Source organism: Convolutriloba macropyga, chromosome 7 (assembly GCF_964194025.1).
Source record: "Convolutriloba macropyga chromosome 7, txConMacr16.3, whole genome shotgun sequence".
Taxonomy (NCBI): domain Eukaryota; kingdom Metazoa; phylum Xenacoelomorpha; order Acoela; family Convolutidae; genus Convolutriloba; species Convolutriloba macropyga.
The window spans coordinates 24442364-24458080 of NC_134474.1; the positions used below are offsets into that span (position 1 = coordinate 24442364).

Genomic DNA, 15717 nt, shown 5'->3' on the forward strand with positions numbered 1-15717 from the left:
ACTAGCGTTAGTTGCATTCGGGAATGAGTTAGAACGAGAAATGTTACAACATCTAATGAAAATTGTGAGTGATGCTCAACTATCTTCAACAGCTTAATTTCTAGATTTCATTTTGATCATCTATTTTTTTAATCCTCAAATAGAATTTGATTTATGCTTATAGCTGCGCCCCTCTTTTCTATATCTTTAAGACAGAAAAACAAAAATGGAAAGCTTGATTAAGGCCTTCATTTTAAATTTCGACTATTTTCCTTCGCACCTTTCTCAGCTTCAATTTTGGGCAAATTCTCACGTTTTACGTGAATGAGGAAAGAGAAAAGTGCAAAACGGATATTTTAAGGTACACGGCCAGGGTAAATAATTGCAAGGAGCCCTATGTATGGGTGTTCTGTTGGAGACTTTTTCTTGTGCTACTTCTCCTAAGGTGCGTTTTCCTTCATGTGACAAAAGAGCGTGGAATAACAGAGCCAGTTTCCTCTTTAATCCCCAGAAATACCCCACGGGCGGTTCCGAGTAAATGTAATTAGCATTGAAAGTGGACTAAGTAGTGTTATCACCTCCAATAATCTATATTGAGAAAAATTACATTTGAGCTGGTTTGATTTTGTTGGCTACCGTATTTGGACCAGAGCTGCATCTGATACGATTTTCATTGTGCATAACCGTTAAGAGTTTAAAAGACCTTGTTATACAAGTTTAATTTGGTGTTATAAGGTATTTCAGGCTTCAAATTGGTGAGTGCTGCACGCTAGATTTTATTTTTCACCTAAATGATGAGCCTAAATAATTACTTAAATTAAATAAAAACTGAATGACAACTTTGATTCGTTATCATTATTCTTTCATTTGCGATCATTAAGTATTGCAAATTAAGTATTACAATTAAGTATTACAAATTAAGCACGTTGAGAGCTTGACAACGGAGGTTCTCCCATTGTAGGCTGGAAGTGTTATAATTGAGTAAAATTATCGAAGATATTTTTCCAAAAGCCAATCATTGTCCCTTAGCGGTGCTAACTATTTAACATGAGAACAAGGAAAGCTTTCAATTTTTATTAGATAGACTTTTTTTGCGATCGATGCTAAGTTGTCGCATTGTATTGACGATATATATAATTGGTTAATCACTACTGGTGCCTTGATTTTATCTTTATTAGGTGCTATTACCGTACCTCAGCTACTTCTGAGCTGTAAGAAGACTGAGTTAACGGCGCAATAAACCTTCTTCGCTAAAAAAATCAACAAATTTGTTAAAATTATTTGTTTTGTTTATGCACTGAGTTGTGAAAAATAGAAACTGTCAAGATTTTCATGTTGATAACAAGGTGGCCACTGTGGTTGATGTTATGAATACATTAAGGGACCGATTTGCTCGTCTGAAATTATGGGTCCGATTTGCTCGTCGTATGTTATAATAAAATAAAATCACAAATAAGCAACCAAAATCAGTTCTTCAAAAATTGGAAGAAAATACTGACAAAAATTGTGCAAGTTAAAAAAAGCAGAGAAATGTAGTTACTAAAACTATTCAAATTGTGAAAAGGAAATATTACGGTGGCTAGTTTGGGACTGATAAGTAAAAGTTTGTTTCAGAGATATCAAACAATTGGCAACACGAAAAAAAGGCAACATATATAACATTGAACGAAATTTTTTGAACATTTTTTTATGCTAAATTAGGCAAAAATTTGTCGCATTCATTTAAACCTATTGATAACGTTGAAAAGAGTTGAACGCAGCTGCGTTTTCTTTCCAACATCGCCAACCGAATTAAGCTAAGTTTTTAGGTCTCTTGCGAAATCTGCTGGTCATGATGGATTAAACAGCAAAATAATTTGGATTTTATTGCCGGTAATTTGTGGTACTTCTGCAACATTTTTAACATCTGTTTTGAAGCAGGGTTTTTCCTCTACCATTTAGAAAAGTAGAAGTGATTCTTTTGCATTTGGAAGGCAGTAAAAGCGATCCTGGAAACTACAGACCACAGTCTGTTAACATCTTTTTCTGCACGTTTTTGAACGTTTGATCAATAAAAGAATTTTTAATAAAAAGAGTTTTGTTAGGAAACCTAGAATAATAACCCCAAACCCGTTTGGATCCATTGAAAAAAATTTGCACCAATGCATTGTAAATTCGCTGAATTAATCTGCGAGGCATTAGAACAAATTATCTGGCGTGTCATTTTTCATAGATTTAACGAAAGCTATTACCACACTTAACCATCATATTTTGATCTCGAAGCTAGAAACATACGGCTGCAGAGTAAAACTCCCGATTTTAAGTTATTTCTCAAAGAGATCACAATACGTTTGTACAAATGAGAAGACTTCAAACTCCATTGATAATTGACAGCGTACCATGGATCCATCTTAGGACCAATTCTCTTCCTAATGTATATTAATGATATGCCTCAAGGCTGCTTGGAATCCGAAGTAGTTTTGTATGCGGATGATAGTACAATACATTATGCTTAGTTTTTGAAGGTGTATAATTAGTGTACCCGTCGTTTAATCAAGTTTGATTGTGCAAGCGGCCAAATTGTTCCTTTCTGTTTCTGCGTAATTTTTTGTAATCATTTATTGTATTGTCTTTTTACTCTCAGTTGCTCTGTGTATTTTCCCTTTAAACCTCTCGATGTGGAATAAGACATCAATTAAGAGTTATATAGAATTTCAATTTTATAGCTGTAGCATGTGATAGCTGTATTTGAGAACTATTTTTTTAGATCAGATATTTTATCTCTAAATATTAATTTGATAATAATAAACTGATAGTTTATTTTTTAAGATGCATTTCCTGCTCAATCACGTGCTATCATAAGCAGTCAGTATTGCAGAAATGAAATAACGACAGTTAAGGCTTTTCTTTTTACTCGATCTTGGTTGAACTTAATCATTGGTGAACCACAAAGAATGGTGATTTTGTTCTATAAAACTTTCGTGTGGGCCAGAGAATTTTGTTTGTACTTCTCGTCTTTCTTGGGGTAGCAGGATTCTGTCAGGTGACCATAGATGTATGGAATCTTTTCTGTTATATGGGCATTTTTGAGGTTCTTTGATGGCTATTTTTTTCACCTGATTTAATTTAGATTCTCCAGCATTTCATTTTACGGCCGAAAGAAACAAATTTGTTGATGAGGATTGGTTATTATCCAAAATAAAAATTCTTCTAATATTGCGGAGAAATTTCTCATTATCGTTTATTTGTATTTTAAGAAGTGGACCCATTCCGCAAATTGAAATCCTTTTTTTACCTATGTCTGTCTGAAGTATAGATTCATAGGATGCTGTACGCTCTGAACTGTGATTAATATTATCTTCAGTTTTCGTGTTGTGAGCTGACGTACGTGCCGTTAGATATTGCGTCAGATTATTGCACCATTTCAATTCCAAATTTGGAAATATAAAATTATAGGAACAGATCTATTGCCTTTAAAAACACGTGATAAACATAATTGACTAATAAAAGGAAAGGCACGAGTGTTAGTTGTGACGCAGTTTTCTTACAACTGAGAGGCGTAATTCATTAGACTGTTGAATCATATTCATATACGGAGAGCGCAAAATTTGCTAGGTTACAAAGAGAGGCTCGGTAAGTTGGGAGAGTTTGAATTACGGATTGCTCCATTTATTAACAATGCTTTGATTTTAGCATGTACGGAGTAATCTTGATAGCATATTAACAGATTGGTTGTAGGTGAAATTTATAACTTTTCTGATTTGATTTTAAAAAATTGCTAAAATATTGCTGCTTTTATGAATGCACAGTTGGACCTTTTTTTGCACAACTTTGATTTCCTGAATTTTTGTAGTTTATCTCTTGATTGGCATGTCACTCTATGACGGGTTTCTGCTTTGACAGGCACTGGTACATCAGAATTTATTTTTTTTTAGTTTGTGTATTGAACCCTTGTTTACCGAGAATTGAGCCAATATGTCAGACGACGGAAAACCCGAGATCAAACCAAAACCATCACCAAATAGCGATGAGGACAACGAAAGTGGGAAAGTGAAATTAGAACGCACTGTGGGACTGGTATCTGGGATCGGCCTGACGATGGGAACCATGATTGGCAGCGGAATCTTTGCAACTGCACCTGGTGTTGTCAAGTACAGTGGAAGTGTTGGGCTAAGTCTTCTAATCTGGCTCATCTGTGGTTTAATAGCTTTGTTTGGAGCTATAAGCTACTGTGAGCTGTGCACAATGATCACCAAATCCGGAGGGGAGTACCAGTATTTATACGAGGCGTTTGGACCGATTCCAGCGTTTCTGTTCTGCTGGACGGCTGTAGTGGTGTTGAGGCCTGCTACAATTGCGGCAATTGCGCTTACTTTCTCGACTTATTTAGGTTAGTAAATCACTAAACCTGATCTTGGTCTTAAGGTTTGACCAATGAAAAGGGTCATTCAAATGAAAAGTGAAATTTTTTTCGAGGATAACCTGTGTGGTTATGTCAACTTTATGCAATACTTTAGATCTCTGTGCGTCAATGCTATCAGAATTTGTATGCTAAAATGAGTATTATTAGCTGTCTTATAACGAGCATTTCATCTTCATTTTTGTCTTGACGTGGAATTGTTTTCAGTGAAAGCGTTGCCCCTTGAGGACTGTGATCTTGGTGAGTGGCCCCTGAAGCTATTTGCTCTCGCCATCATCCTCTCAATCGCATTCATCAATGTCATGAGTTCCTCATGGGCTGCCAAAGTGCAGAACTTCTTCACAGCCGCAAAATTGGCAGCCATCGTGTTCATTGTGCTGCTCGGATTCATCGAGATTTGCTCTGGAAAAGTGGACATCTTGGGTTAGAATTGTTAATGTTTCTGGATTATTTCGTTTGGATTGAAATGATTGCTCATATAGATGAAATTTTGAGATAGACATAGACTGGGAAAAGAGAAGGTCTGAAATTTAATTGAAGCGAATGGTAAAAAAAATGGATAGCTTTTTCTCGAGAAAAATTTTCTGGCTCGACATTCCCTGGAATTTTTTCTGCAGTTTTCAAAGTATCGTCAAAAAAGTGGTACCAACATATAAAAATCTGTATGGATGTATAGTAATTTGTATTTAGAATAATATTTAACTGTATGAACAGTTGGTGTATTTCAGCAACGGGTTTCGAAGGAAGCGTGTGGAATCCTTTCGCTCTGGGTCTTGCTTTTTACAACGGACTCTGGGCTTACGATAGCTGGAACACGGCCACCTACATCACAGAGGAGATCAAAAACCCTCAAAAGAACCTGCCAAGGGCGCTCTTGATTGGAATCCCTCTTGTCATGGTCTGCTATCTCCTTACCAACATTGCGTATTTCTCAGTCATTACGAAGTCAGAAATAATTAACACTAGCGCTGTTGCAATTCTTCTCGGAGAGAAAACAATTCCTGAGTACATAATTTGGGTGATCCCTTTAGCAGTATGTTTTTCGACATTTGGAGCTACCAATGGCTGCATGTTTGCCGCTTCTCGCTTGACCTTTGCTGCTGCACGCGAAGGTCACTTAATGACTATTTTGTCGTATTGCAACGTTACCAGAAAGACCCCGTCTGTCGCCATTTTGTTTCTCACTGGCCTATCATGTCTCTATGTACTGCCAAGTAACTTCTCAACGTTGGTCAATTACTTTAGTTTCTCAGCTTGGATCTTTTACGGTTTGACGGTCTTTAGTGTGATTTTCATGAGATTTACACAGCCTGATAGACATAGACCAATTAAAGTGCCGCTGAGTATCCCAATAGTGTTTGTTATCATTGCTGCTTACTTGGTCGTCGCACCGATCATTGACAAACCTGAGTGGCCATACCTGTACGCGGCCATATTTATTCTGACAGGCCTTCCGGTCTACTATCTGCCGTTTGTTTATTTCAAGCTGAAACAACCTGCATGTTTAGATAAAGTGATAACATTCCTGCAATATATTTTGAATGTTTCGCCTCCTGCTGATGCGAGTTGTGACGAGAATCAAGACGAGAAAGGAGTTCAAATTGCTCAGGACCCTGTTGATCTTACCGCATAAATGTAATATGGAAATTTACTATTACTATTTGTCGCTAGTGTGTTGAAGTAAATTTTGATCGTTGCCATTTTTTTCGGGGGCTACGCAATTTTCTCTCAGTTTTTACAGAAATCTCTCTGCGGCAACACCCGTCAGTAGAATACAAGGATGCTAATATTTGTTAGTGAAAATTAATTGTGCAATATAAATAGTCTTTTTAAACAGCTTTGAATAGCTAAAACCGAATTTTTTGAAATCAGAACAGAAATATAGAAACATAGAAGTGACCAGGGTTGAGCAAAAGAAGAATTGGTTTTTCCGCTATAATTGAGTTACTGATAGAAAATATTTTCATTTCAGTAATTGTTGATTAGACATGGAAAACTCCGAGTCATTTTCAAGCTCTATATTAAGCTATTTTTAATTGCTCTCAAAGGAAGTTTGTAGCAATTATAATTGTCTTGTGTTCTTCTTTTATTCGATTTTTGGCTTAACCGATTTGTCCTGACATTTTTGACTTCTTTCCTCTAGAACGGAATAACTTGGTAACGCCAGGAGGACATTAAGTACAGGTTACGTGACTCTGCTTGAAGTCGCTGAAAGCTTCTGGCGTTTATTGAGAACCGCGACGCGGATCGAGATATTAAGTCCGAATTTTCAAACGACTTCTTCTGCAGAGTCACGTAACCTTGCTTAAAGCGCGAAACTTGCTCGTTTTAAAATGGCGAAAATTCATGGAAAGCAAACTTCTGGCTACGTATATTGAAACTTACTTTGGCTTACTAGACTGAGTATCCGATTCAACAAATCTGTTTTGAGGACATAAGTTAATGGTTTTAAGGGCGGTTGTCAGAGAGTTAGAGCCACTGCCAATCCCCACCCCTGCACGTCGTTCCAGCCGTAACCCAGAGACCCCACAGTGCACTCACCCCACGCCCTTGAATTAAGCTCGCAGCTAGCTACTGGTGAAGTCTACCGCTCGCCAGTCATTTGAGAGCAATTCGTCCGGCGTTAACCGGTTATGATATAATTATTAGGTCTTAATATGATATTATGATATAATGATATAATTATGATATAATTGTTATGATATAGTTATTAGTAATTCAATTCCTTAGTATAGATGTCTGTCTCATGAAGAAATCTGGGTTAACTAGATTATCTTAATCAGTTCAAATCAAGGATAGTTGATATCTTATCGTTTGTGACGCACATTTTAAGTACAACACACTATTCAGATTTTCAATGCCAGCAAATAAATTGTAATACTCATGTCCACTTTTGAATCATGGGTTTTTTTGGTCTACTTGATCATTGGATGAGACGACCACTTTCTTACAGTTGTTGCTAACTGTTAGTTTTGAAGATTCTTGGGCATTTATTATGAATGAGTGAATTTTAAGCAAAGTTTTCGCTTGACCATTTTGTTCAAAAGTATTCTTTCGATTTCACTTTACGAGTGACTTTCAATTCCACGCAAACAAAGTTTGTAGCAATTATAATAGTCGTTGTTTTTATCAATTTTTTGCCTGAACGATTTTTTTCTGAACGTTCACCCTCATCTATCGGGCGGTTTGAACCCCCTCTCGTCCAGCTCTCCAAACCCTACCCCTTTGCCCTACCCCATTACCGAAGCCATCCGCTCGCCGGTCGTTTGAGACTAACTAGCCCGACGTTAGTCGGTTATGTTTCAAGCTTGACTGCTTGATTTTTGCGTGACCTAAATTGCTCTTATTTGTAAACAAAGTCTGTAGCTAAAACAAAAGCGATTGTAAAAGTAGCAATCGTAAGTCCCTAATAGCCGAGTCTTTAATGCGTCAGTTGCGCCGGAGATCGGGGGTTCGAAACTATCCTTGTTGGGATATTTTTGCAATCATTAAATGTTATCTAGGCTACAGCGCACTCCTCTGAATTAAATTGGTCCGCTTGTCGGTCGCGAGGAATTTGGCCGACGTTAATCGGTTTATGTTTCTTCACTCATTCATGCAATTTCGGCCGAATTGCCTGCGTGACGTCATTTTCCACTTTTTGTGGAGCGAGTTGTTTTGTTCATTCGCGTGATTAGATTATGATCACAAGTGACTTTCCTCACTCTGAAGAATGACTTTTCTCAACATCGGCTTTTCTTTACTCTATAAGAAACAAGGTCAACTGATTGTGTGTGTCAATTGAGAGTAAGGTCAACTAAAAGTAGCTTAAAGAAGCACCAAAAAGTTATACAGACTCTTAACCAAAATATAACATCTCAGCAATTAATAAAAAAGAAACTAAATCTCGCTTTCGATCTGTTTTTTTATCTTAAACTGCAGATCTACGGAGCTATAGCGGCTAATTTCTGGCAATGTGTCAGCCATGTTTTTTTTCTGACGAATTTGTCTTTGCGTCGAGAGATGGGATAAACAAAAAATGAAACAGACTACAACAATAAAATGAAGTCTCCGCCAGTCATGTGAGAGTAATTCATTCAATGTTAGTCGGTTTTGTTACATAAAATAAGGATGCTCGAGATCATCAACGACCCGAGATCATCTATGTTTTTGACTTAATTTTCAACCAAATGAAGAGATAACAAAAATATATGTTTGAGTTTAAAAAAATCGTTACACAACCTAATTACTAATTGAATAACATAATGCCATGCCTCATTACAGCTCTCACGAGATCTGCCACTGAAAAGACTGTCAGAAGAGAAACAAACAACAAAATAAGCAAAAACAAAATTTTCACAGGCAAAAATTCGATATCTAAATTTAAAAGCACCTATTAAAAACGTAAAAATGCAATCAGATAAAACTTTAACTACACAAATTTACTTTTTTAACTATACAGTAGATGGAAAGTTTCCTTATTGAGACTAGGTAAAAATTCGAGAAAGAGAAGAAATAATGAGGCAAAATATTGCCATGCCTCATTACAGCGCTCACGAGATCTGCCACTGAAAAGACTGTCAGAAGAAAAAGAAACAACAGAATAAGCAAAAACAAAATTTTCACAGGCAAAAATTTAATATCTAAATTTAAACGCACCTAGTAACAACGTAAAAATGCAATCAGATAAAACTTTAACTAAACAAATTTACTTTTTAAACTATACAGTAGATGGAAAGTTTCCTTATTGAGACTAGGTAACAATTCGAGAAAGAGAAGAAATAATGAGGCGAAATTCAGAAATCAATGAAAATTAATACCAAATAATTTCAAAAGACCTAAAAATTATTAGCTTATAACGAAATAATTCATGATTAATTTACTAAAAAGTCATCATGAAACCAATGGGACCTGTCTCTGGTTAAAATAAGCCATAGGAACGGACTAAAGATAGAAAAAATTGAAAAATTACAAGCAATTTGCGAAAACACAAATTATTGAAGCCTTTAAAATCATAAGCTATTATCTGCATATTATTTATTTTTTATTCAGTTTCAATTTATACTAATTCAGCTAAAATTATTACGAAAGAAGAAATAAGTTCAATCGGGGCGCAGTTGAAAATCATTGGGATCTGTTATTACGCGAATTTAGGACAAGAAGAGAAAAGGAAACACATACACCACAAAAAACATTTATGAAAACGCATAATGTGCGACAAACAAATTAACAAATTGGATGGGACCTCTCAATGATGAGGATACGTTACAAGTTAACGAAAAGAACAACAAAAACGAAAAGTATGAAAAATCATTGAAAATATATAATTCCATAACCTTCAATATTCATTATATAAACTATTCAATATAAACTGACTGCTTCGGATAAAATCATTCATTCAATCTTCAATTGCATGCTTTGGTCAGCATTTTACGGCTGCCTAAAGAAACAAAAACAGTCAACATCAGCAAATTCAAAAAAATGGAGCGAGAAAAGTGTCGAAGCCATAAAAAAGTGAACTTTCAGTAAAAATTTTTCTATTTTCTTTTAACTTTTCAACAGCAATGGGATGCTTTTTTTTAACAATATGACTTCAAACAATTAACAAATATAAACAGATACATTAAAACCACAAAATTTTTGGGAAAACCCGTAGTATCAACGCCATTAAATTAATAGCTTTCAACGGAAGTCCATAAAAACGCTAAATTATGCCTCGAATGGACGACAAGGATAATTGGTTTTCTTATGTCATAAATAAGACATTACAACAAGTCATTGACTATGAAAACAACAGCAAATATAGGCAAAATACTAAAATTCATTTAAAAAAATGCGACAAGAAAGTGTCGAAGCCGTTTGAACCATCAGCTTTTTTCTGCAAACTTTTTCTATGGTCCATTGAACGTCTTCTATAAGCCAATGAGAACTATCAATATTGGGATAAAATCATAAGATTTCAAAAAAAAAACAAAATTACGAAAAAAATAACAAAAAAATTTAAAAATTATGAAAATTCATGCATCGATGTCGTTAAACCAACAGTTAGAAGATGAAACCGATGAATGTTTTAATTTTTGTTGCAGTAGAAATGAAAGGCCTCTTGTCTCACTCAGATTGACTTCGATTTCACAAAAATAAGTTGACGATTGGTTAATGTTAAAAAGTAGTTTGAGAAATTATTTTCAAATACCTAACAGCCATTATTTTTATTAGCTTTCAACGGATGTCAATAAGTACGCTCGATGGCTGGAAAAGAATATTCATCATGCACAAATAATCAATAGGACGTCACAATAAGTCTTATGGCTATTAAAACAACAACATAAAATTGCAAAGACCAAAAATTCAGCAGAAAAATTCGAGAAGAAAGTGTCGGTGTCACTTGAACCATAAGCTTTTCTCTGAAAACTTTATCTATGATACATTGAGTTCTTCTCTAGGCCGTTGGGCGCTTTCAATATTAGGTTATAATGTGAAAAGATTTGAAAAGGAACCAATAATACGAAAAGATCAAAAATCAAAAAATTTAGAAATCGGGTTGCATTGAAGTCATCTGGCTAATAGTTAGAAGATAAAAGGGCTAACCAGATTAGTTTTGGTTGCAGTAAGAAGGAGGGGGGTGCTGACTTTACCGGGATTGACTTAAAGTTCACAAAAAAAGTTCGTGATTGGTTAATGTTAACTTTTTCGAAAATTTAATTTTAAAGCCTTAAGACATTTAGTTCCATAGATTTTCACGAAATTCAATAAATGCACTCAGATATGCCTCGGTTAGAGGATAAGAATGTCTGTCATGCATAAATTATCAAAAAGACATCACCAAAAGTCTGACTATGAAAACGACAACAAAAACAGGCAAAAACCAAAAACTCAGTAGAAAAAGTTCGAGAAAGTGTCGAAGCCATTTAAACCATAAGCTTTTTTTCTGCAAAATTTTTCTATGATTCATTGAACGTCTTCTTTAGGCCAATGGGAACTATCACTATTGGGATAAAATGATAAGATTTCAAGAAGAAATAATTACGAAATAATGTGAAAAGATTTGAAAAGGGACCAATAATACGAAAAGATCAAAAAACTAAAAAATCTAATCTGGTGGCATTGAAGTCATATAGCCAATATTTAGAAGATAAAATTGCTAACAAGATGGCTTTTGGCTGCATTAGGAAGGAGGGGGTACTGTTATTACCGGGATTGACTTAAAGTTGTCACGAAAAAGCTCATGATTGGTTAATGTTAACTTTTTCGAAAATTTAATTTTGAAGTCTTAAGACATTAAATTCAATAGATTTTAACGAAATTCATTTAATTGGCTCAGATATGCCTCCATTAGAGGACAAGAATGTTATTCATGCATAATTTATCAAAAAGACATCACGAAAAGTCTGACTATGAAAACAACAACAAAAACAGGCAAAAACCAAAAACTCAGTAGAAAAGTTCGAGAAGAAAGTGTCGAAGCCATTTAAACCATAAGCTTTTCTCTAAAAGCTTATCTATAATCCATTGAACGTTATCTGTAAGCCAATGGGAGCTATCAGTTTTAGTATATTGTAGTAAGATTTCAAAAGGAACAAATAATACAAAAATACCAAAAAATTTTTAAAATTTTTTGAAGTCTTGTGCCATTGAAGTCATATAACCAATGGTTAGAAGAGAAAACCGCTAACTAGCCTAATTTTGGTTGTAGAAGGTAGGAAAGAAGTCCTGTCATTACTGCGACTGATATAGAGTTAAAAAATGTTTATTTTTTGTTGATGTTAAAAAAACTTATCGGAAATTTTTTTGAAGTGTTAACAGCCATTATCTGCCCTCTCAAGGCACTAGATAGGTTCATTTAATGCTCATTACGAAATGTACTGCACTTCTAGTCAACATGTCTAGGCCATAAGACTCCCAAAATGAAGCGAAATCTCAAAGAAAACGAAAATTTCATTTAAAATTTCAAAAACTCAGAGTCGACGCCAGAAAAAACATGAGTGATTCCTTGAAAACGATTTTTTTGTTCATTGGGCTTCATTTGACTGTAAAGGGGGGTTGTCATCAACGGAACCGCGATTTGAAAAGTGACTAGTCTCTAGGTGACTTAAAAAAACATATGAAAGTTTTAAGAGGTCTCAAACAGAAATCGATTTTTTTGTAAACTTCCCTATGAGACTAAAACTTGTCTTTTTTTATTTCCTTTCGTCTATTAGGAACACAATATTGATTCGTTTTGTGGCGTGAAATGTAGTTATGAATTACTATTTTGATAGGAAAAATATTAATTTGAAAAATTACACTAAAAGTGAACAAAATCATGCCAAATATCTCGTGTTCTAACAAAACTTCAATCCTCGACAACTCGAAAAATACGAAACTCAAAAAAAAATTTTCATTTTGAATTGTACACTGGAGTAGTTTTTTAATGATACCACTCACATTTCTCTAAGATGAATATATCGATCGGCCAAAATTGTCTGAACAAAAAAAACCAATTTGAGTATATAGTTCCTTCCCCCACAAGTGGGGTCGAAACAATTACCTTTTTTGTCTAATGCGCATCTAAGTGTGTTTAACTTTGTTCGAAATAAGTATTATTTCATTACTTACTTTATCGGGGGGTATGATGCAAAACTACTTGTGCTTTTTCATGAGCGTTGATTTGATAAAGCAGGAGCACAACTTTATAAAATAACCTGTTTATTTTTATTTTGATTCCAATCTTCCTAAAGAACATTTTTATAACGTAGCGAAAAATTTTGTGCTTAAAATTTTTTCTCAATGTCCTTAATTTGCACTTGTTAGAGCTTGGAAGTCAGCGACAAAGAAGCATTGAACATATTATGACAATAGGGTAAAATGAAATGTGCTAATACAGAGTGATTTAGTTGTTGCATAACTAAAAATTAATCCGCAGCTCAATAATTCATTGCACCTCACTCATTAAAGTTCACTGGTCAACAATTTACTTCTTCACTCGATTCAACATTCATAACTCATTCAACAATTTTTAGTGGTAGCAAGAAACGTTATAACGACTGATGTCTAATCAATAACTGACGAAAAGTGTTGCTGTGCACTTTTCCCCTCGTAATTTTATTGCAAATTTTAACGCAGTAAATCAAATAATAGACTGGAAGGAGTTTTCAGATTATTTATGATACTATTTGGAGTTATTAAGGATAAGTTGAATGGCTGGAAATGCTCTCATAGAAAATTTAGCATGGTGAGGATCAAATATAAATAGGAGCATAAAATAACAAACCTCTAAATGCAAAGTCTTTTGTTTTTGCTTATGTATGATGATAATAAATACCACCTGAAGTTGTCCGTCAGGGGTTCACGGACCATGTTGTTCGCCGCTGCACGTACAGTGTTAAAGCGTGGTACATGTTGGATTATATAAGATGCATTATAACATTTAACCGTATTAAATAATTTTCCCACCTAAGATTATTTGCAAGAGTTATTTAAATCAAGACAAACAAGATAAAACAAACGGCTTCTACTCACTCGAACTGCTGAGCTACTCCAGTTAAAACTAGCCAAGATTTCGCAGGAACATAATTGAAAAAGGTGTTATTTTATGTCTATGAGTCATGTAATTTAATGACTTTCGTATGCTTGTGCACTCAGATAGCCGAAATTTTAGATCGCTAAAATAATAGCAATTCTATTGGTTGATTTTTTTTTGCTTTGACAAAGATAATCAACTAATTGTTCTGCTCTGTAGAATTTGACAAATTTATTGTGATAAGTTTTAGTTTTTCTAGTTTGAAATTGTAATAAGTTGAAACAATGTTGAAAAGGTCTCACATTGTACTCGAATCTAAACCTGGCTCTTTGTGTATATGCTGCAATAGAAATCTAGTGTTCCTTTTTGAAAGCAATATTTGCTCACATAAAAATGGTCCATTTTGTGTTGACAGAATCTGTATCCTTTTTGTGATGGTAGTTTTTCGATTCGCCGTCAACCCGCTTTCATGAACAAACTAATCTACCTCCACTATACATTGTACCATCGTTAGTCTTCATTGTTAGTCTTCGTTAGTCTTCGTTGTACCATCGTTTGTACCATCATATCAGTTGTCAGTCATTAACCGACTAATACCCGCTAGTGTTTACTCGTAAGTTGTGATTTTGCGAACAGAAAAGAGATCAGTTTGAATTTGAATTATTTAATCAGATAGGTAAATAAAGGCAATCTGATTCAACGCATGGAGCAGAAGAATATATAGAAAATATGGATCTCGTTACGTGTCGTCAAAGAGGCAAATTTGTATACATTAGGTCCTTTAACCTATAACTGCTCAGTTTTGAGGGATTTTAATATGTATAAGGGGAGCGATGGTTCTGCTAAAAGACAGCCTCAAAGTAGTTCTTGCAGCACACCCTTACCGAGGTTCGACCTTTATTTGCCCAGCTCCAAACTGGGTTTGGATGTTGACTGATAAAACGTGATTACTGATCTCCATTGAATGTCAGTCAATACGTGCTATGGTTATATCTTGCTAATTACTGTTACTCCACCTCTTCCTTCTGTTCATTGATCTGGTGTGAGATCCCGTGTTTTGCTTTTTTTGTTGACTCAATTTTGACTGATCGGTATCTTAAGCGTTGAAAAATCAGAAGAGGTATTATTGAACAGCGGTTGAATAGCTGAACCAGTTGTTCAGGAAATTATACATTTTTCAAAATCTATCCTTTTCTCATCTTTTTACGCTTCTTATTCAACAAGGTGGAGCACGGTTTGCTCTGTGAACTCCGACGTTCAATTCAATAAAGGTCGAAAAATTGTCAAAATGACAGAATTTGAATATATAGCTGGTAGAGTGCAATAAAATATCTGCGGCTGCTTTTTAGACATGCAGTTTTAAAATACCAATAGGATAAACAGGACCTAAAGACAAAAGAAAACAATTTTCAATTAAAAGAGTTGTTGCAATTAACCAGAATTTGTTAAAAGCTTTCTTAGATAAATTTCAGTTAATGTAAATTATCCACAGATGACATAAAGAACTCCAAATACAGCAGCAAAAGTTATTTTGAGGCCGAGGAAAATCACGCGTGATTAGAAATCTATTCGCGCGAATTATAAACTTCATGAAGAATGAAATGGACATTCCACTTAAAAATGAGTCAGAGGCCTGCATAAGTTATTCACAAAAAGTTAATTCTTAAAACAAGTTTTCCTAATAATTTTTTGCTGAAATTTTAATAACGTGAAGCACTGAATCTTGGCGCACGTTGTTCTCTTGCGTCTGATTTCATTATTTTGATTCCAAAGACAGCGAAAGGATAGAACAGCATGACTTGAAAGTTTTCAGGACTCGAGCCAATGAAAAACATTGACAAAGAATATATGCTCAATGCTT

At 34.8% G+C, this 15717-nt stretch overlaps 1 protein-coding gene across 2 annotated transcripts; it reads left to right on the plus strand.

The window, feature by feature from the left end:
* Positions 1–439: 439 nt before the first annotated feature.
* On the plus strand, positions 440–6199 carry LOC142342712 (b(0,+)-type amino acid transporter 1-like). Of its 2 annotated transcripts, none has more exons than XM_075394230.1 (4): positions 440–734; positions 3894–4348; positions 4586–4801; positions 5107–6199. In XM_075394230.1, the coding sequence occupies exons 2-4, from the start codon at positions 3934–3936 to the stop codon at positions 6009–6011; spliced, it is 1536 nt and encodes a 511-aa protein (XP_075250345.1). In that variant the 5' UTR covers positions 440–734; positions 3894–3933; the 3' UTR covers positions 6012–6199. The 2 variants fall into 2 exon arrangements, with proteins under 2 accessions (XP_075250345.1, XP_075250344.1); XM_075394229.1 differs by lacking the exon at positions 440–734 and adding an exon at positions 3343–3591.
* Positions 6200–15717: the final 9518 nt, after the last annotated feature.